This window comes from Aquarana catesbeiana, linkage group LG09, assembly GCF_042186555.1.
Source record: "Aquarana catesbeiana isolate 2022-GZ linkage group LG09, ASM4218655v1, whole genome shotgun sequence".
Lineage (NCBI taxonomy): Eukaryota > Metazoa > Chordata > Amphibia > Anura > Ranidae > Aquarana > Aquarana catesbeiana.
Genome location: NC_133332.1, coordinates 69,807,301 through 69,830,478, shown reverse-complemented (window position 1 = coordinate 69,830,478; position 23,178 = coordinate 69,807,301). Strand labels below are relative to the sequence as shown.

Sequence of the window (23,178 nt, the reverse complement as noted above, 5' to 3'; positions counted from 1 at the left end):
ATACTAGGGCCAATTTAGACAGAAGCCAATTAACTACTAGCATGTTTTAGAAGAGCTAACTCCTAGCCACTGTGCTGCCCAGTACTCTGCTGATGTATACCATAAATCTGTGTCTGCACAGCGCTGATTGGTGAAATGCCGGTCACATGACGTTTAAAAAAAACCTGGTGTCGGAGCTTTTAAGTTGACTGGCAAAAGCTTTCACTTCACACTGTAAAGAGATCTGGATGAGGTTCTACCAATCACAGCCTGTGTCTATGGTGTATGTGCTGGGACAAACAGTGATCCATCAATCACCAGCTTATATCCCCCCCCCCCCCCCCCCCCTCTGATATTGTTTAGCATTATGAGGGCATGGCGGAGGAAAGGAGGGAGGTAGGGGTCAGTGTCATTTATCATTGTGTAAATGCCCACATGTATGGCTCTATAGTCACATGGGCTGCACAGATGAGGAAAAGGAGGAAGGAAATGAACAGCTTAGAGAACTGAAACTGGGGCATGCTCAGTAGATGTCAACAGCTGGTCTTCACAATCTCCAGCTGCAGTGGAATACAGACAAGGAGTGGATGGACAGTGAACAGCAGGATCAACTAGGATTTCTGCAGTCTACAGTAAACAAATTCTCTAGTGGATGTGTATGAACACAGCATATTATAGAATGAATTGATGATTTGAGTTTAAAACTTTAAACGTTCAAATTTTGCTAATTATTTCAGTTGTCCATTTTTCTGAATCTCCTGATTGTTTTGAATGATAACTAAAAAAACTTTATCCTAGTTTTGTATAGTGGAGGGAAGGTTTAGAAGCCCTGTGAGGTCCTAACTGCTGTCTTGGGCTTTATTATAGAGCTTTACCTTTTTTGTTTCTTGTCCAATTGGCGTTTTACCAGACAGGAAGTGAGTAACTCCCAACAGCAACACATACTCTCTGGTGGGTGGCAAGTTGAATCTTTCTTCTCTTGAAGAGCTTGGGTGCTGCTGCTACTCCTAGATCAGCTAGAGCATTTCCCTCAGGTGCAGTGGTTTCTCCTGCCAATCCTTGGCAGCAGGAGGAACCACAGCACCAGCAGGGGACTCACAGAAGTGTCAGATAGCATTGGCATCCAGAGCACTTCAAGAGAACAAAGTTTCAACATACCACCTCCCAAAGAGATGCGTACTCCTTCTTTGATAGGAGGAAGCTGCTGTAAACTTTCTCACCTGACAGGGTGGTTTTAAAGTGTAAAGCCACTTTTGCTAACAAAAAGAAAAGAAAACCCTCTAGGTGATGTTCATTGCAAAGATTTTGTTGCGGATTCCTACCTTTTTAGTTTCTTTTTTTTTTTTTTTTTTTTTTCTTTCTATTTTGAAGAAATTGTTTTTCACCATGTCCTTTCCAGAATGATTTCTGAATGGGAGGATCCGTCTTTATTATAATTGCTTAAAAGAATCTTCATGTTTTAATGAGGGAAGCACAACAAAGGAACCCCCTTAAATGAGACTGTACTAGGCATACAATTAGATGAAAACTCTGTTTATAAAAGTAACAACTTTATTTAGACAAAGTACCAAAGAAGCTAAAAGCATTGGTGCAATTAATGCATATATACCATATTCCAAGGTCACATAGATGGAATGGTTGCTGGTTCTGTCTACATGGGTCTGTGTATCATAAGAGACACAAATGTCCAATACGTTTCGAATACCAAATTTTGGATGATTCTTTAGGGCTACAGACCTTCATTGTAATTATTTTATAATAAAAGGGGGGGGGGGGGTAACATTAGCTAGTGTGTCACAAATAACAATAAACCATTCATTGCTATACAAATGATATGGACCCTTTTTGTATATGACAGCATTGAGACCGCATTCATAAAAATATGGCACAAAATAAAAGTATGAAAGCAGTTTCGATCCGGTCATATATAAAAAGGTCCATATCATTTGTATAACAATGGTTTATTGTTATTTGTGACACACTAGCTAATGTTGCCCCCTTTTATTGTAGAATATTTACACTGGGAATGTCTGTACCCCTGAAGAAGAATCCAAAAGAAATGTTGTTCAAAACACATTGGGTATTTGTCTCCTATGGTACAGACCCAGGTGGACAGAACCAGCAGCCATTCCATCACTGTAACCTTAGTATATACAATATCTCACAAAAGTGAGTACACCCCTCGCTTTTTTGTAAATACTTTATTATATCTTTTCAGGTGACAACACTCAAATTACACTTTGCTACAATGTATAGTGAGTGTACAGCTGGTATAACAGTGTAACTTTGCTGTCCCCTCAAAATAACTCAACACACAGTCATTAATGTCTAAACCACTGGCAACAAAAGGGAGTACACCCCTAAGTGGAAAATGTCCAACTTGGGCTGAATTAGCCATTTTATCTCCTCGTTGTAATGTGATTAATTAGTGTTAGAGTGTGCCAAGCATGTGTGGCGGCAACCAGGTGAGGAGTACAAAGACAAGTGTGTCTTGCCTACAGTCAAGCAGAGTGGTGGAAGTCTCATGGTCTGGGGCTGCATGAGTGCTGCCGACACTGGGAGCTACAGTTCATTGAGGAAACCATGAATGCCAAAATGTACTGTGACATACTGAAGCAGAGCATGATCCCCTCCCTTCAGAGACTGGGCCACTGGGCACTATTCTAACATAACGACCCCAAACACACCTCCAAGTTGACCACTGCCTTGCTAAAGAAGCTGAGGGTAAAGGTGATGGACTGGCCAAGCATGTCTCCAGACCTAAACCCTATTGAGCATCTGTGGGGCATCCTCAAACCGAAGGTGGAGGGGTGCAAGGTCTCTAACATCCACCAGCTCCATGATGTTGTCATGGAGGAGTGGAAGAGGACTCCAGTGGCAACCTGTGAAGCTCTGGTGTACTCCATGCCCAAGAGGGTTAAGGCAGTGCTGGAAAGTAATGGTGCCCACACAAAATATTGACACTTTGGGCCCAATTTGGACATTTTCACTTAGGGGTGTACTCAATTTTGTTGCCAGCGGTTTAGACATTAATGGCTGTGTTTTGAGTTAGTTTGAGGGGACAGCAAATTTACACTGTTATACAATCTGTACACTCACTACTTTACTTAGTAAAGTGTCATTTCTTCAGAGTTGTCACATGAAAATATATAAAAAATATTTACGAACATGTGAGGGGTGTACTCACTTTTGTGAGATACTGTATGTATCAACCGCACCGATGCGTTTTAATTTTTATACTTTGTCTAATTTTTGTATAAAGTTTTGATACCTTTATAACCACCGTTTTTCATCTGATTTGTATGCCCAGTGCAGCCCCATTTACGGGGGTGCCTTTTGTTCTATATCATTTAGGGATGTGGTCACAATTTACATACTCCACTAGCAATTGCATTATATAAGGAGGGAAGCTGAACTGTCTAATCCCCTTTAGTAGATATACCTAAAGGGATTATCTCTCCAAAAATGAAATTCCTCTTGCAGGGAATGCCTAAAATTTTACTTGCATCACAGTGCAGACTTCTGAGAGATTCAGTGATCCAATCACAGATCAGGAAATGGACATTGCATTACAAAAGAACTTGTGCCGCAATTTGATATTCTATATACATTTTTTTGATGAAGTTTTTTTTTTTTCCTTTTTAAGCTTGTTGACTCATTGAGTAGTGAAGGAAAGAGGACAGTGACTTCAGCAATTTGCTGCTCCTGTATTTCTATCATGACAGGGTCTCTTTTAATCATCTGTGAGATTTTGGACCTTGTTGCCTGATGTGCATCATTACTATTCCATGGCAAAGCTCAGGAAATGTCGTTGATGCATGTTGTGTTCTTTGCTGCTTGCAAAAGGTGTGTGTGCATAAACACACAGTGCCCTCTTTGTTCATGACTCTCACACACCATCATTAGAAACATTCCAAGCAGTGAGTTTCTCAACTTCCACATTTCCAGGCTTGCCATGGCTGCAGTGAATAGCATCTTTTATTCCACTGACACGTGTAAAGGTTTAGTGAGGGGTGTACATGGTGGGTGTGAGCAGTCTTTCCAGAGAATACTTCTTTAAAAAGAAAAAAAATTGTTGCTGTGCTGCTGCTAAATGTTTTATCTTTTTTCCAGTGAACTTGACTATTACGACTCCCCCAGTGTAAACGCACGTTGCCAAACTATATGTGACCAGTGGGATGTCCTGGGGTCACTGACACACACCAGACGAGAAGCCTTAGAGGTGAGGGCAACAGAACTGCCTCAAATTCCCCCCCCCCCCCCCCCTCAGATTCAATCTTCCATGGGGAATCTTCATTGACCTGCCTTTTTTTTTTTTCTCCAGCAAACAGAAAAGCATTTGGAGAACATTGACCAGTTGAACCTGGAGTATGCCAAGAGGGCAGCACCCTTTAATAACTGGATGGAGGGGGCCATGGAGGATCTCCAGGACATGTTTATTGTACACACCGTTGAAGAAGTTGATGTAAGTGATGCCCCCCCCTCCTCCTCCTCCTCCAATCCTGTAAAAGTTGTGTTTGACACTCCCATGTCTTCCAATACTCCCTACTGGTCAGGATTAAAGGTCCTAAATGGAGGCTCAGAAGCCAGTGGGGCTAAGCTTGAATCTTTCACAGCATAAGTTGTGACTTGAATATGTAACTTAAGCTACCTATATTCTATGCTTTTTGTTTTTTTTTTTTTTTTTTTCCCCTTTAAGTTTTTAGGTAACTGTCATGTGCTTAAAGTGGTTGTACACCTTAGTCATGAAATCTGAACAAAGCCCATAAATCTGTAGTCGTTCCTCTCTGGTGTTCCTCTGTTAGGTCCTTTTCAGATGGAGTGAATCCGTCCAAGTGCAATTCGCCTGCTCAGCGGGTGATCTCTCCGCTGATCCCCGCTGAGCAGGCGGATGACAGGTCTGTGTCCACTCTGCTACGCAGAGCAGACACGGACACCACTCACTCTACTGTATGGGGCCGTCGGATGGAAACTGACTGCATGTCAGTTTCCATCTGATTGTCATCCGATCCGCTGGGCGGATGGCGAACATATCGCCATACGTCTATTTGTAGCGGATTTTATCAGATCAGATGCGTGGTGGGTGTCAGTGGACACATGTCCACTGACATCCGCCGCCCCATAGAGATCAATGGGTGGTCCAATCTCATGCTGATTAGGTTCCTTTCACACCAGCGGACCAATCGGGGTCTGCCTGTCAGTTTTTCAGGCAGACCCGATCGGTCTGCTTGTGTGAAAGGAACCTTATCAGCACTAGTCACTTCTGACAAGTTATCCCGACACCAGACATAATTATGACAGGGGAGGGAGCCGTGTGTGAGGTGTCCTTTTCCTTCAATGCCCCCCTCCTCTGTGCTACTGACAGATGCAGAAGGATTTTATCTAAATTCAGCACTTTTGAGGCTATGTAGAAAAGAGAAGAATGCAGATAAACAAGTAAAACTTATGTAGGAGACTGTTTCATTTGTGTATCATCTGAGGCCAGTCACTTCACTGGGTATATGTGAGGGTTTACAACCACTTTAAGTTGAATTGTCAGGGCTTTTTTTATGTTGATTTTTTTTTTTTTTTTTTTAATTGCATTTCACTGGCAGGTTTATTACCCTATAATGCTACTTGAGGGGATTGTGTGAACCATTAAGGGAAAACATGTTAATTTTGATTTGTGCATTACAGGGCCTTATCACAGCCCATGGCCAGTTTAAGTCCACTCTGCCAGATGCAGACCGCGAGAGAGAAGCCATTCTTGACATCCAGCGCCAGGCCCAGAAGATTGCTGATTATAACCACATTAAGTTGACTGGAAACCCCTACACCACAGTTACACCAGAAATCATTAATTTCAAATGGGAGAAGGTAGGTGACTACAAAAGGATGAGCACAAGGTCACCTGAGTACATTACCCGAGTCTAATGAAGGAAATGTCTCGTTTTTAAATTGCAGGTACAGCAGCTTGTCCCCAAGAGAGACAATGCTTTGAAGTCAGAGCAAGACAAGCAACAGTCCAACGAGCGCTTGCGTCTGGAGTTCGCTAGCTTAGCTAATGTGGAGGGTCCTTGGATCCAGAGCAAGATGGAGGTATGCAGTGACATTGTGCTGGCTTCACTGCTTTTTTTTTTTTTTTACTTCCAAAAGAGAAAATACTCAATTGTTTTAGCTAGTCAGACCTTATTTGACATCCTGTGTTTAAAGGCCTTTTTTTTTTTTTCTTCTTTAAATAACAAACATGTTATACTTCACTCCTCTGTGAGGTTGGTTTTGCACAGAGCAGCCCGGATCCTCCTCTTCTGGGGTCCCTCTTTGCTGCTCCTAGTCCCTCCCTCCTTTGAGTGCCCCTCAGCCAGCAGCTTGCTACAGGTGACACCCAAGCTGAGTCAGAGCTCATTGTATCCATTTAGACATGGAGCCCTGACCTGACCCTGTCCCCTCTCTCCCCTGATTGGCTGACTGACTTTGACAGCCGCAGGAGCCAATAGCGCGGCTGCTCTGTCTCAGCCAATCAGGAGGAGTGTACTGGATGGCAGAGGGGAATGTGGACATTGCTGGAGAGAGGAGCTCAGGTAGGTAATTGGGGGGGGGGGGGGGGCGCGACACACAGAAGGTGGTGTTTGTTTTTGTTTGTTTTTGTTTTTTTTTGTTTTATATATCTCTAGTCCTGGAAAGCTGTTAAATATTTAGCAGTTTGAACTCCTAGATGGTGTTTGGAAGCTCTCTGGGTTCTGATCTGGTCTCAACTTATAGCTCTGTTTCCAGCATAGTAAACCTCATGAAAGGAGGTGTTCTCCAAAAACCACACTTTCCTGTGTATTCCGCTTATTTACTCTTATGAATCCACTGCTTCGCACAACTCTTCACTTTATTCTTTCTTGTGAGGCTACTGTTACAAATTGACTAGTTTATTTGTAAGTAAGGGCTCTTTCACATGGACGTGTCCGTGTACGGAGCCCATTCTCCTCAGCGGGGGGTCGCTCCGTCGATCCCCGCTGAGCAGGCAGATGACAGGTCCATCGCACACTGCGCAGGGACGGACCTGCCAGAGCACCGCTCTCCCCTATGGGGGATCGTATGAAGACTGACCGTAGTGTCCGTCGTCACCCGATCCGATCTGCAGACGGATGGAAAAGTAGGTTTTTCCTCCGTTACACTTTTTCGGATCGGAGGGGGTCGGATATTAGCGGACATGTCACCGCTGACAGCCGATGCTCCATAGAGGTCTATGGAGTGTCCGTTCAGGTCCGCCTAAAGAACTGACAGGCGGACCTGAACGGATCGTTGGTGTGAAAGGGGCCTAAGGCTGTTGGGTCATATCAGCTAATGAATTATGCAATATAAACCTGCCATGCTCTCACCACCTTTCCTCTCCTGACTAGTGTTAGTGCCCTTTCACTGCATTCCGTCGTGTCCCCTTGTTTACTAAACCTATGGAAGGACAGTGTTGTGATCCCAGTCTTTACTGACTTCTGTTTTCTCCTTTCACTGGCATAATTTAAAGCATTTTACAAATTTTGCCTTTGTTCTACGCTAAGAGCGGGCAAGTGAGCGTTCTGTGCATTACAGCAATTCAGCATCAATGCAGTGGTTAAATAAAGGCCCTAAGCTTAGCCCCTTACAACAAAACTTACAGATGCTGGGTGTCTATATAAAAAAACATTGTTCTTGAAGCAGGGGCAAATATGGGGAATAGAAGACAGCAGGGCATGGCACCCCCCACTCCTCCATTCCACAGAGCTCTAGTAGTGTTTTATTTTGGCCGTTGATGGATAAGGTTGCTGCACTGCAGCATTGTTGCATATTTGCGTTTTCTTCTTTCCTAAAACACAAGTTCATTTTCTTAATCGTTCATCATGAGATTATCATGGTTACAAAGTAGGTGAGGTTGAAAAAAGACACGCGTCCATTAAGTCCAACCTATGTGTGTGATTATATGTCAGTATTGCATTGTATATCCCTGTATGTTGTGGTCGTTCAGGTGCTTATCCAATAGTTTCTTGAAGCTATCAATGCTCCCCACTGATACCACTGCCTGTGGAAGAGTATTCCACATCCTTGCCACTCTTGCAGTAAAGAACCCTCTATGCAATTTAAGGTTAAACCTCTCTCTTATTTTAATGAGTGGCCCTGTGTGTTTTATTAAACTCCCTTCCGCTGAAAAGTTTTTTTATCCCTAATAAGGGGTCACCAGTATGGTATTTGTAAATTGAAATCATATCTCAAGCGTCTCTTCTCCAGAGAGAATAAGTTCAGTGCTCGTAACCTTTCCTCATAACTAATATCCTCCAGTCCCTTTTATTAGCTTTGTTGCCCTTCTTTGTACTCGCTCCATTTCCAGTACCTCCTTCCTGAGGACTGGTGCCCAGACCTGGACAGCATACTCCAGGTTCTATTGTTCATTAGAGGAACAATAGAATTCAGGAACATTGGGGTTATACTGCTGCCTTTAAGAGGATTTGGACACGGGACAAATTTTAAAAAATGAATAAAAAGGTGTTGGCTGGTCAGTCATAACCCTTCCCACTCCCATGATTATTTTTTTTGCTAGTGTCTTAGGAGGATGGGCTACTTTATAATTAAAAAAAAAAAAAAAAAAACCCCTAGACCATTTTACTTTTTATTAGGATTATTTTTTTTCTTCAATCAAGATCCTTCATTAAGCTGCTGAGCTCAGAATCATTGCAGCTATGGACAGGCTGATCCTCTGTGCAGCCTTGGAGGCCGTACCCTGAACCTGCCTGACTGAGGATTGCAGGGCTAGCCTGTAATGTGACCTTCATTTGTGGTATTTCCCAGACAATTGGTGTATTGGTTTGCTTACAGGTCCAGGGCTGTGACACAGCCACTAGTGTGATCTTGATTCCTAAACACTCTTTGGAGTATGCCTATGGTACGTGTGAAGATTGTTTGGAATGTGACTTGTTCTGCATGTCGCGCTCTGTGCTTAGTCTGAGACATGTCCTTTCTGTGGACATAGCGCACCATAACCATTTCTCCTGCAATTACCCTCAAAACCAAAGAGTTAATGTGCTAGAAATGAAGTGTTTTGTCACTCACAGCTGTGTCTTATTCCACTGTTCAGTGGGGTAGTTTGTCATTGACACTGTCATCGCCAGCCTTAAAGTGATTGTAAAGTCGTTTTTTTTTTTCTCTAAAAATAACAAACATGGTATACTTACCTGCCCTGTGTAATAGATTTGCGTAGGGCAGCCCAAGTCCTCCTCTTCTCGGGTCCTTCTGCTTTCCTGGCCCCTCCTTCCTGTCGAGGGGGCCCCCACAGCAAGCAGCTTGCTATGGGGGCACCCAAGTCGAGTCGCAGCTCCCTGTGTCCATTCAGACACGGAGCCCCAGTTTGACCCCGCCCCCTCTCTCTCCTGATTGGCTAACTGACTTTCATTGAAAGCAGCGGGAGCAAATGGCCCCACTCCTGTGTCAGCCAATCAGGAGGAGAGTCCTGGACGGCCGAGGAACTCGTGGACATCGCTGGAGAGAGAATGCATCAAGATAAAAAAAACCTGACATTACAGCCACTTTAAAACCTCCCCTTCTTTGTAGCTGGCTTTTTTTAGTAATGAAGATGTCATCTAGGTGTGTTTAAGTTGTCTTATTGAAGGCAACATGTTGAATCCCTAATGCAGGGGAAGAGGTCCTGTGGGTCTCTCCAGTTCATGACCTGCTAACCATAAGACTGCCTATTGTGGCATTTGAGCTATGAATTGGCACTTTCCAGACTTGTTTAAACTGTCAGCTACAGAAATCTCCAATTCAGTGTGTTGGTACACCCTTGGTTTAATCAAGTCTCGGGCTAGTTCACACCACAAAAACATCCTCCAAATCTGTTCCCGATGCATTTCTGCATGCTCATTATGCATTTCTAAATGCTTTCCTTTTTTTTTCTTTTTCTTTTTTTTTTTTTTTTTTTTTTTTTTTTATGCATGTAGGTGCGTTTTTGATGCATTTTACCGCATTCCAATAAAGTACTGTGCAGGAAAGAGGCAGCATGTTTTAGGCACTGGAACTGAAAACACTGGTGTGAACTATACTATTGGAAACCATGTAACATACTTGCTATACATTTTGGATGCAGAAAAAAAAGCACTGGAACGCATGTGGTGTGAACTAGCCCTCAGTGTGTATATGCCTTTACACATAGCAATAAATCCATGTCTTTTGACCGCTGTGCTCTGCATTGAAGCTATTGTAACTACACAGCTCTCCCTGGTTTTAGCGTGTTATCACTACAGATTTGTGTATTCTTGCATTCTGAGTGAACTTCCAAATGTTGTTATGAGCCGATTAGTGGCCTTGGGTACTGGGCTCTATATTGTAATTATTGCATTAGTCGTGGCTCAGCCCTTTCGGTGTTCTATTCTCTCCCTGTGAATACATTTTTTGGGGGCAAACCTGTCTTCATAAAGAACGTTCCACCCTAGTTGCACGCACTACCATCCACTAAAATACATTTACATTCTGCCTAGGCCCTGTTTGGTGTTTTACACAGTACTATCAGGTTAAGATCTCTGGCATAATCTAGAAGTGGGACGGTAACTGTGTATCCTGCCGCACTCCATAATATTGTCCACTAGAGGGTGCTGCACATGTACACTCCTTGTTCCCTTCTCAGCCTTCAAATCAGGAGGTTTTTTGTTTTTTGTTTTTTTCCTGCTGCCATCTCTGATGCGCTTGTGGGTCATCCGGTCTTTGGATTTTTTTTTTCCACTGCCTATCTTTAGGGTTCTAGTCACCTCCAGCTGATTAGAATAGTCACCAGCTCGCCTGGGTTTGTGAGTATGCATACCTTGCCTTACTTGGGTCTGTTGCTTCCGCTACTACATACCTACCTTTTGGAGGACAATCCTGCTATAACCATGTCCTATACTCCTTTTAGGGCTGGTTTACACCTATGCAATTTTAGTGTGTGATCAGTTTTGCAGAAACACACTACAGTCCATTTAACATTTCCTATGGGTCACGTTCACATCTGTGCATTTTATAGAAAGGGCCAGGGAGCAGCAGGTTGTGTGCTTGGTTCTATAGACTTCAATAGATCAAAAAAGTGTATTGAAAAAAATGCACCTGGAATTTGCATCAACTTGCAACCATGATACAGTGGCTTGAGAAAGTATTCGGCCCCCTTGAACTTTTCAACCTTTTGCCACATTTCAGGCTTCAAACATAAAGATATAAAATTTTAATTTTTTGTGAAGAATCGCTAACAAGTGGGACACAATTGTGAAGTGGAACGAAATCTATTGGATATTTTAAACTTTATTAGCAATTAAAAAAACTGAAAAGTGGTGCGTGCAAAATTATTCGGCCCCTTTTACTTTCAGTGCAGCAAACTCACTCCAGAAGTTCAGCGAGGATCTCTGAATGATCCAATGTTGTCCTAAATGACTGATGGTGATAAATAGAATCCACCTGTGTGTAATCAAGTCTCTGTATAAATGCACCTGCTCTGTGATAGTCTCAGGGTTCTGTTAAAAGCGCAGAGAGCATCATGAAGACCAAGGAACACACCAGGCAGGTCCGTAATACTGTTGTGGAGAAGTTTAAAGCCGGATTTGGATACAAAAAGATTTCCCAAGCTTTAAACATCCCAAGGAGCACTGTGCAAGCGATCATTTTTGAAATGGAAGGAGTATCAGACCACTGCAAATCTACCAAGACCTGGCTGTACCTCTAAACTTTCAGCTCAGACAAGAAGAAGACTGATCAGAGATGCAGCCAAGAGGCCCATGATCACTCTGGATGAACTGCAGAGAACTACAGCTGAGGTGGGAGAGTCTGTCCATAGGACAACAATCACTCGTACACTGCACAAATCTGGCCTTTATGGAAGAGTGGCAAGAAGAAAGCCATTTCTCAAAGATATCCATAAAAAGTCTCGTCTAAAGTTTGCCACAAGCCACCTGGGAGACACACCAAACATGTGGAAGAAGGTGCTCTGGTCCGATGAAACCAAAATCGAACTTTTTGGCCACAATGCAAAACGATATGTTTGGCGTAAAAGCAACACAGCTCATCACACTCAACACACCATCCCCACTGTCAAACATGGTGGTGGCAGCATCATGGTTTGGGCCTGCTTTTCTTCAGCAGGGACAGGGAAGATGGTTAAAATTGAGGGGAAGATGGATGCAGCCAAATACAGGACTAGAGGTCGACCGATATGGGTTTTTCTCTGGCCGATGCCAAAGCCGATATTTAGAAATCGCGGTGGCCGATGGCCGATATATGATGCCGATATATTAGGCCGATTTTTTTTTTTTTTTTTTTTTTCCCTTCATCTCATAAAATCTAACATCTTTCACACTGGGGCGTTTTTCAGGCGCTTTTGGGCTAAAAATAGCGCCTGTAAAACGGCTCCCCTGCAGTCTCAGCGTGAAAGCCCGAGTGCTTTCACACTGAGGCGATGCGCTGGCAGGACGTTAAAAAAAAGTCCTGCAAGCAGCATCTTTGGAGCGGTGTATACCGCTCCTCCACCACTCCCGCCCATTGAAATGAATGCGCACCGCTGCCGAAGCGCCTGCAAAGCGTTTCGGCAGCAGCGCTTCAGGGGCGCATTTAACCCCTTCTTCGGCCACTAGCTGGGTTATAAGTGCCCCGCTAGCAGCAGAATAGCGCCACTAAAATGACGGTAAAGCGCCGCTAAAATTAACAGCGTTTTATCGTCAACGCATGCCCGCACCAGTGTGAAAGCAGCCTTAAGTAATAAGTGATACAGAAAATTTTTTATATTTAAACATTTATTAAACAAAACAAACCTCCAATCAGTTCACTTGTATGTATAATTTAGATTAAAAAAAAATAACTATATCCTAAATATTAAATACACAAAAACAGGTAATCAAAACTTTTGGATGAAAAAAAATGGGCTAACTTTACTGCTTTTTTTTTTTAATTTCATTAGTGTATTTTTAAAAAAAAAAATTGCGTTTGAAAGACCGCTGCGCAAATACCGTGTGACATAAAATATTGCAACAACCGCTATTTTATTCCCTAGGGTCTCTGCTAAAAAAAATATATATAATGTTTGGGGGTTCTAAGTGATTTTATAGCACAAAATACAGGATTTTTACTTGTAAGCAACAAGTGTCAGAAAAGATTTAGTCTTTAAATGGTTAAACTGAAAACTTCTCCATGGAGTTCAGTCTATTGATAAAAGAACCTGAAAGAGATACAATGTATCTTCTTATCAGACTTGGCAGGCTGCCCAGAGGAGGAGAGAAGAAAACTTCAGAAAACTTGCAATTGACTTCTATTACAGAAGTCATTTGCAAGTCCCGCTATCGGCCGATGCCGATTAAGTAAAAAAAAGCCAAATATCGGCCGATATATCGGTCGACCTCTATACAGGACCATTCTGGATGAAAACCTGTTGGAGTCTGCAAAAGACCTGAAACTGGGACGGAGATTTATCTTCCAACAAGACAATGATCCCAAACATACAGCAAAATCTACAAAGGAATGGTTCACAAATAAACGTATCCAGGTGTTAGAATGGCCAAGTCAAAGTCCAGACCTGAATCCAATCGAGAATCTGTGGAAAGAGCTGAAAACTGCTGTTCACAAACGCTCTCCATCCAACCTCACTGAGCTCGAGCAGTTTTGCAAGGAAGAATGGGCAAGAATTTCAGTCTCTCGATGTGCAAAACTGATGGAGACATACCCCAAGCGACTTGCAGCTGTAATCGCAGCAAAAGGTGGCTCTACAAAGTATTAACGCAAGGGGGCCAAATAATTTTGCACACCCCACTTTTCATTTTTTTATTAGTTAAAAAAGTTTCAAAAATCCAAAAGATTTCGTTCCACTTCACAATTGTGTCCCACTTGTTGGTGATTCTTCACAAAAAATAAAAATTTTATTTTATATCTTTGAAGCCTGAAATGTGGCAAAAGGTTGAAAAGTTCAAGGGGGCCGAATACTTTCGCAAGCCACTGTAGGTGTGAACCAGGCCTTACTGTTTCCAGCCAATGGCTTATCAGTATCCTTAGAAGGATCCAATGCCTGCATTTTAGCTCATGGGGCCCCCTGTTCCTGTAGGCTCACAACCTATTAACAGCTTCTATAGCTCCTCTGTCTCCTGCTCTAATGGCCCTCTGTCAGTCTTTGTAAACTTGTCTGAAATTTCTACTAGGAGAAATTTAAACTGTACTCTACTGCCATCTAGGGTAGATTTTCATTGTCTGACTAAATGAGATCATTTGTCAGCCTTCAAAGATACTGTGGTTTTTTAAAAAAAAGTCCAGAATGCCTCTGATATGCACACAGTTGTTTCCAATTTAATTGATGTAGTATGCTGTGCTGGCCCTTCTGTATTTGGTAAAGTACCCATTTTATTTATTTATTTTTAGCTGGGCTATCACAAAGACCTTGTCTACCTTCTTACTTTTTGGAAACTGCCTACAACCCCAATTCCAAAAAAGTTGTGACGGTGTGTAAAATCTACATAAACAGAATGCAATAATTTGCAAATCTCCTAAACCCGTATTTTATTCACAACAGAAAATGGAAAACATACCAAATATTCAAACAGAAAAAATGGACCATTTTGACAGAGGGGAAAAAGTAGTTTTGAAATTGGCAGCAACACGTCTCAAAGTTGGGACTGGGCAACAAAAGACTGGTATATGGTACTAACAAGGAAGAGCTGGAAGAACATTTTGCAACTAATTAGATTAATTGGCAACATGTCAGTAACCTGATTGGGAATAAAAAGCGCATGTTAGACAGTCAGTGTCTCAGAAGAAAAGATGCCTCACAAGGCATCCCCCCATAGTGTGGGATACCTAGATCTCCTACTGAGGTCCAAAGTATTCACTGGAACCTACAGTACTTGACTTAGCCAGATATGGCTCAGTCCAGAATCTTCCTTCTACAAGAGATACTCCGATTTCTTCGCTCCTGGATCAGGACCCTACCATCCAGGAACCGTCCAACTCTCCTCTTTTTTGCTTGAGTGTTCGGAGTCTATCTTCAAGACAGTCCCGTTTGCCCAGTTCCTCTCCAGACTGTTGCAACTCAACATTCTGGCCACAGGGGGACAGTAAGTTCCTTCAAGGCAGTCCCATTTACCCAGCTCCACTCCAGACCTTTTCAACTGCATTCTGACTGCAAGGGACAAGAAGGTACAGTCACTGGACCCATCGATGCACCTGATATCCAGGACCAGGATGTCTCTCTTGCCTGGTGGCTCACCAATCAAGCCCTAAAGTCAGGCAGATCCTTTCTTTCACTATCCTGGAGGATCCTCATGATGGTTGCCAGCCTGTCGGGCTGGGGAGGTGTCCTAGACACCCTTTCAGTGCAGGGACCTTGGTTGATGGCTGAAGCTTATTGTCATATCATTATACTAAGGCTCTAAGCGATTAGTCTATCCTTTCAGTGCTGGACTCTTCAACTGCAATATTGATTTGGTCACTCCTAAAAGCTAGGAAGTCCATCTCTCACATGGTCTATCACTGCACATGGAAAGCATACTTTGCCTGGTGCAAGGCCAAAACATTTCATCCCTGGAAATACTTTGCAGGGCAGACCCTGACTGTTCTTCAAATCCAGTTTGGATCAACAATTTCCTTGTGTTCTATTAGGGTCATATATCAGCTCTTATCGTATTTCAAAAACTGCTTGCAGTTTTTGAATATTCCCTTGTCTACTTTTTAACTGGTAAAACCTGCTGGCACCCCCAGTGTGTTTGTTTTTTTTTTTTTTTTTTTCTTGGGGTGTAGGCTTTGGGTCGCTGTGTTCGCCTGCCTTCTGGGGCTGCTTTGGAATGTCCCATATTCTACGGTTTGTCTCCAAGAAAAGGGTTTAACAGTGATTACAAACTTCCAGTTTTAGGCCAATTTTTTTCCAAAACGAGCATTTGATAAACGATCAGGCCTCATGCACACCGGACTTTAAAGCTGTAGAATTAGTTTTTGGCCCTTTTTTTTTTTTTTTTTTTTTTTTTAAGCAAAACCTATACTCACAAAAGCTTATGGCTTAAAAACCCTGATAAACACTGAATAGCTGCATTTTTTTTTTTTTTTTTTTAGCTTTTATCAGAGTTAGAGCATTTTTATAGCTTAAACTCCTCTTAAAGTGGCTGTAAACCCTAGGGGGAAAAAAACTGCAAGACAGAGGCATAATGAGCTAGTATGCATAGCATACTAGCTCATTATAAAATACTCATCTTAGATGGAAGCCCCCGCAGCGGTCCCGGCACACTGCTCTGCCCAGTGACATGTCTCCCGGAGTTATTTATTTCTGGGCATCGCGGGCTCCAGCGCTGTGATTGGCCGGGGCCACCGGTAACGGCACATCAGCTGAAGCAACGGCACGAACAAGCTGTTGCTCCAGTGGGCATGTGCCGATTATGTCGGCACATGCTGATACAGGGGATATCTCCCTGTAGGTTTAGGAGATATCCACGGTGGGCTACAGGTAAGCCTTATTATAGGCTTGCCTATGGTGAAAAGTGGTCTGTAAGGGTTTACAACCATTTTAAAACCCACTTTTCCTCCAGCCGGAAAACGCCCCTGCCAAAAAAACGCTGATAACAGCCTATATGTGCATGGAGACCAAGGATAACCTGCTGGGGAGTTTACGGGCTGCAGAAAAAATGCCTGAAGCTAAAAACAGCAGCTGTAAAAACTTCCAGTGTGCATGAGGCCTCAAAACTAACAATTTATGTAGCTTTGTTTCAAAATGCCTTAATTGTATAATGGTAAATATAAAAACTGCAGTAAAATTTATGTTTGTGCCCATCTGAACTCAGTGCAGGGTGGTTGTGTCTTTGTCTCAGTTGATCATCCACTGCTTTGTCATGTCTGCTCTGCAGGAGATTGGAAGGATTGCCATTGAAATGCATGGAACTCTGGAGGACCAGATGAGCCATCTGAAGCAGTACGAACAGAGCGTCATAAACCATAAGCCTAACATAGACAGACTGGAGCAAAAGCACCAGCTCATTCAGGAAGCCCTGATCTTTGACAACAAGCACACCAACTACACCATGGAGGTGAGGCTTAGCTGGATTGATGAATTCTAAAGCATCCTATCTAACTTTTTTCCCTTTCGTTAACAACCAAACTTTTTTTTTTTTTTTTTTGCAGCACATTCGTGTTGGCTGGGAACATCTCCTTACCACCATTGCTAGAACCATCAATGAAGTGGAGAATCAAATTCTAACGCGGGATGCCAAGGGCATCAGTCAGGAACAAATGCATGAGTTCAGAGCGTCCTTCAACCACTTTGACAGGGTGAGCATCAGTTTCATAAAATTAGCAGCAGAAGAAGCAAGACTTGGTCATACATTTATATATGCAAGCACTGCTAGTAATTGGTCTAGAGGGTAGCAAATAAGTGAGCGGTCCTGTGTGTCCTTCATGATTTTTGCATAAGATTTTTCCATATGTATGTGAAATTGGTGTTGTGGGCAGTTGTCGTAATTCTACTGCCCAGGCCTGAGCTATAAGGGATAGTTGCAGTGGTCACCTGCAGTTAATGTCAAGCAATTGAACAATTAGGCAGGATTAATTATAGCAACACATACCATATCTGGCTTTCCCCATAGAGATTAATGATGTTAGTGAATGTGGGAATTTAGCTGGAGGCGATTGTTGTCCCACAGTTTAGAAACTGGAAATCTTTCATGTAGCTCAGACCGAATATAAAAAGGGTAAATTGATGGTAAGGCTCCCCATTTCATGAACACTTTAATGTGTCTCTTCCTTCCCATCCTTTCCCAGAAGGCCACTCTAATGTTTTCAGCACTCCCATTTGTCTCAAGTCTACTAATCATGTTAAGCATTCTATAACGTAATGTTCTGTTTCTCTTCCATCAATCTTGTCCACCACCCATCGCCTTCACGTCATTTCACTGCCTGTGTCTCCCGCTCACCACCGCTTGCCTTCTGGACCCACGTGCTCCTTTCCCTACCATGTTCTACCTACCACAGGACCATACGGGTGCTCTGGGACCTGAAGAATTCAAAGCTTGTCTCATCAGTCTGGGCTATGATGTGGAAAATGAAAGACAGGTACCAAACTGCCAAGCTAGACCCAAACTAACTGTCGCTTTGTCTCTTTCTCTCTCTTTCTATCATTTGTTTTCTCAAACTTTCTTCCTACCTTCCCATCTTCTTCTCTGCCTTATATTTGTTGGATTTGGTGCTCAATTTTTCCTCCCTTATTTTTTTCTTATTATCAAACATTCCCCACTTTTCTCTCTTTGCTGGTACTTTTTTCCTTTCTCCATCTTTCTTTTATTGCTCTTTAAAGAAGAAGAGAGTTGCTGCTCTGGAAATGGATGACTTTCGCGCTCTACTTATCTCTACGGGATACAGCTTGGTATGCTCCTCACTTCTCTGTTCCTCCGTGGTTCCTCCTGGTGTCCACCTGTGACTTCTCCTCCCAGTGTGACTATCATCTAGTCTATTTCCTCTGTATGACTGGGCTTTCACTTGGACTTTTCTTCTAGGGTGAAGCAGAATTTAACCGCATCATGGCAAGTGTCGATCCCAACAATTCAGGCATGGTGACCTTCCAAGCTTTCATCGACTTTATGTCAAGGGAGACCACAGACACGGATTCTGCAGACCAAGTTATCGCATCTTTCAAGGTCCTTGCTGGAGACAAGGTGAGCTTAGTTGTAACTCGTACTGGATCATGTACTTGTTTCTCATGTACCTCCATAGGTAATCTTTTCCCTTTCACAAGGGCATACAGGCAGAGCTAATAGTTGACCTAGAAAGGTCACTCTAGATCTTGATAACTGTTCCTTTTCAGTCACGCCTTAACTTTATTCTGCTTTAATGGAAAACAGTTGTGGCAGAAGATTGTCATATAGGGTCCATGTCACGGCACATGTGCAGCAATTAATATAGCCAGTTTTGTTCCCCTCAGAATGTGCTTCTCAATACCAAACAACCATATCTGTCAATTGTGGTTGGCCAATTCTACAGCATATTCAGTTCAAGCAGAAAAAAGCCTTCCTATTCCTTACTGCAGAGGTCAAAGCTATTTTAGCCTCTTTAGATCTGTAGTTGCCATGGTGCTGCACATGTGATCAGCTATGACAGTAGCCATTTGAGGGATTTATAGTTGAGAGCTGACCTAAGCACGCTGGAATCTGTGACAGTCATGACCAAAGGCATACCTTCAATGTTACTGTCGGGAAATGGCTAAATCAGTGGGTTTAGTTCTGCTTTAAGAAGTAGCCCAGTGTAGGGCAGCTCTAGGGCCAGTGTTTGGGCTTTTGTTTGCTATGCTTCAGCTACTTTCTTTATACAAGTCTATGAGAATGCAAAATCGGCTTGAAGCAGGTTACGCTGGCTCATAATATTTAAGTCGGTGCTCTGAGACTATGAAATAGTACATTGCCCTATATAGGAATAGCATAATTTACCATGTTCAGTCTATAGAGACTGCTAAAATGATTAAGGAATCCTATTCGATGTGGAGGACTTTACATGTGGTCCTGGCCTCCTCCAAAGGGCCCCACTAATTCTGTTGCTTAAAAGGGCAAACATGTCAAGCAGGACTAGTGTTGCCTCTATGCACATACTGTCTGCAGTTTATTTCTATAATACAGTTACTAATAACTATCTTCACTAGTACTTTTGTGCAGTGGCGTGGCTAGGGGGGTGCAGACCACCCCCGGGTGACACACCTGCCAGAGTGGCGACACTCAGGGCCGTCTTTAACTTGGGGTAAAAGCCCGCACCAGTGGCAGAACTCCTAGCATGTCCTAGTCCCGCCTGTCAAAATAATTGGTTGCTGGACCCATCTAGCATCCTAGCAACCAATTTGGTGCATGGAGGCCCTGGCATTCAGAGAAGAAAGACGTAACTTCCTCCTGAGCTGCTCCGCCTCTACCTACAGTGTTGTACTTCCCACTGACAATGGAAGGGTCGGGAGTCTGAGGAGACTGACACCATGGTTTACCGCAGCTAATGTGTTTCTGGAGAGCAGCGCATCACCATTAATTCTAAGTACTAGTTCCAGTCCTGAACTGTTACTGGATTATTCACTTCTACGTTTTCATAGGTAAAAGGAGGCAATAGGATTCCTCAAATCACAGAAAGGCAGCAGGGTAGCCTTTAGAGGGCCTCTAGTTGTGCACCAGTTTCCTTGCCTACACTGAGCAAAAAACACTAATGGCTATATTTTAGAAATTGTCCCATCAGAATAGAATATGCATCCCATCAGAAGAATATGCAGAGTCTGCACTGGTTTAGGAAATGCTGGCCTCCTGCACGCTTTCTGTTCATAGATTGCGTACCTGTGCTGTAGATTGTGATGCCTGCTTGAGCCTTTTTTTCATACAGTACTAATTTTATTTCTTAAATTCTTTCCAGAATTTCATCACAGCAGCGGAGCTGCGTCGGGAACTGCCACCAGACCAGGCAGAATACTGCATCTCTCGCATGGCACCATACCACGGTCCTGATACTGTGCCTGGAGCTCTGGATTACATGTCCTTTTCTACTGCATTGTATGGCGAGAGTGACCTGTGAGCATGATGGGGAAAGAGATCAACACTGCCCTACTGCCCTCCATCAGCTACTAATGCCTCTATTGCTGAAGGGGTGAAGCTCTGGAGGGACTAGAGGGGGACGCTGGCCTTTACTGGCATCCCCCTATCAGGGGAGAGAGGGAGGGAATCAAATGAGCTTATCATTCCCTTTGCAAGGAGGGAGGAGAAGGCAGAGCAGAAGCTGCAGGACCACTCCTCCCCCCTCTGCAAAGCTATCTATGCAACGGCTAAGGGGCAGGGGTGCTTCCATACACCGCTGGCACGTAGACTGCGCTTCTGGGTAACCTTTCATATATTGCACCCTGTACAGATTCTCCACAGCCCCCTCCCTCCCTCCCTTGGGTTATTTATTCCTGGTCCTTAAAGCCCCTGTGTGAGGTGCCTGGTCCAAGCCTCTGCCACACAGGGTTCCTAAGTATTCCTGTTTCTGTTCTTACCTTGTTCATCACCGTTTCATTGTGCCACGTTGTTTTGGGGAAATCACAACATATAGGGCTCCACACTGCAGGCAGGGGAGAGATCCATTAATAGGGGGTGCTTCACCTTCCCCAGCTATTTTATCACATATTTCCAGAGGGGGCACCATTTTTTTTTTTTGTTTTGTTTTCTGCTTATCAGAGGCAGCTGGTATTCTATTATAAGATCTGTTACAAGAACCCACAACAAGCCAAGGGGGGAATCATGTCATTCCACTTTTATCAACCATGTTTGAGGTGTTTAGAATAATGGTAAAGAATCCAGACACCAGACCGACATTCCTACTGCATTCTGTCACCCCTGGTGACCAAAACACATTATAATGTATCATTGCATTCCACGATTTGCATAATATTTTGGTGACTGACTTCTTGTCTTTGCTATACATCCCCTTTTCTACATTCCTGAACTTCCCATCACATCATGAGAATGCTCTATTTTTTTTTCTTGTCTCTTTTCTGGCCCTGTCAAGGTTTTTATTTTTCCCTAAGGACCAAAAAAAAAAAAAAAAAAAATTATAATAAAACTTTAAGAGGGTTACTATTTACTTAATTTAGGGGATTTATGATATAAATATATATTCACCTAGCAAAACCTTATATTTGCAGTTTTTTTTTTTTCTTGTCTTCTAAATAAAGGTTGCTGATTGTTACCACAAAGTCTGTAACATTCCTTGTCTCATCTTTTTATACCAGCGGCCCACCAGGAGGAATGTCAGGGGGCAGCATCTCTTTCTATCATTCCTGCACCTCCTACAACTCCTTACAGAACAATAAAAGTAATATTTTTAAAATAAGCTTTGTGTTTGTTTTTTTTTTTTGTACTTTGTTTGAAAAGAGAAGTATGGACTTGCAAACAACCAAACATTTATACGCGCGTAGGTGGATGAAGCATTGATCACGATGATGCCCCTGTCCCCCACATTGGCTCGCAGTGAGAACTGAGCGATCAAAGACTGCTGATCACTCCCGAGGGAACAAAAGGGAACTAGGTGGATTGTACTACTGCTGAGTTAAAAAGCTGAACCCACAGCAAGAGGCTATATCTCTTGTGTCCACTGGAGTGTGCTGTGTAATAGAGAATCATTACAAAAAAAAAAAAATTGCAGGAAAAAAACTACAAAAAAACTACACATTCTGTATACAATATGGGAGAATAGTTTGACAAGTGAAAGCCAATTTTTTTTTTTCTATATTTATACAACCACCAAATTATGTGCAGTCCCTGCTCCCCAAAATGAATGGCAAGAAACCAGAGCCACTGGAGGAAACTTGCACTATCAATAGGGGAACATAAAAACACCATTAAAATTATTATGTTAAGGATTTCCCTCCTACTTTACTAAACCTTTGAAAAAAAACTCCTACTTGGAGTTTCTTCACACAAATTGCTTTCTCTTAAAAGGTACTTATAAGCTGCAAACTGGCAGTGCTTGTACAATGAATTTTAGTCAGACGCTAGGTTGCTAGGTTAGTGTAATGGTTTCCATTTGCTTTTTTTTTTTTTTTTTTTTTTTTTTTTTTAAATCCTAGCAGTTTGCTACTACACATCTTTAAAGTGTATGTTAACCCCAAAACTTGGACCCGCCTTATTAAACCCTACAAGAAAAAAAAAAACCCTGCAAGACAAAGGCATAATGAGCTAGTGTGCATCGCATACTGGCTCGTTGTGAAATACTTACCTTAGATCGAAGCTGTTGCAGGGGTCCCCGCACACCAATGTGATTGGCGACATGTCTCCCGGTGTTATTTCGGGGTTCGCAGGCTTCCGGTGCTGTGATTGGCCGGAGCTGCGATGACGTGGCGCTGGTCACGGCTGTTGAAGAAACTGCACGAGCGAGACGTTTCTTCAGAGCACATGCGCCGATAATGTCAGCGCAATCGTATATGGTAAATATCTCCTAAATCGTGCAGGTTTAGGAGATATTTACTTTACCTACAGGTAAGCTTTATTATAGGCTTACCTGTAGGTACAAGTGGCGTAACTAGGTTTACAACCACTTTAAAGCATGTTATATGACAGTGCTTGTGCTGTGTCATTTAGCCCCCCTGTAACACTTAAAATACCTGGCTGATCCTGCCAGTTTCTACCCTCCCCTTTGTAAACTGACCACAGTGTATTATGGCTGCTGAGCCATCATCCGCAGCCCTGCTCTCTCCTGTGTCCTCTCCCCTTCCTGCCTGTCAGCTTGTGACAGTGCTTGCCC

At 42.9% G+C, this 23,178-nt stretch overlaps 1 protein-coding gene across 2 annotated transcripts in view; it reads left to right on the top strand.

The window, feature by feature from the left end:
- Positions 1-21,768, top strand: part of ACTN4 (actinin alpha 4) — a 96,932-nt gene extending 75,164 nt beyond the window's left edge. For both annotated transcript variants that reach the window (XM_073598756.1, XM_073598755.1), the window contains exons 13-21: positions 4,093-4,201; positions 4,304-4,444; positions 5,656-5,835; positions 5,923-6,057; positions 16,797-16,976; positions 17,071-17,217; positions 17,917-17,997; positions 18,438-18,596; positions 20,317-21,768. In XM_073598756.1, coding sequence (XP_073454857.1) covers positions 4,093-4,201; positions 4,304-4,444; positions 5,656-5,835; positions 5,923-6,057; positions 16,797-16,976; positions 17,071-17,217; positions 17,917-17,997; positions 18,438-18,596; positions 20,317-20,475 — 1,291 coding nt within the window. In that variant the 3' untranslated portion in view covers positions 20,476-21,768. The remainder of the gene's footprint in view (positions 1-4,092; positions 4,202-4,303; positions 4,445-5,655; positions 5,836-5,922; positions 6,058-16,796; positions 16,977-17,070; positions 17,218-17,916; positions 17,998-18,437; positions 18,597-20,316) is intronic.
- The last annotated feature ends 1,410 nt before the right edge of the window (positions 21,769-23,178 follow it).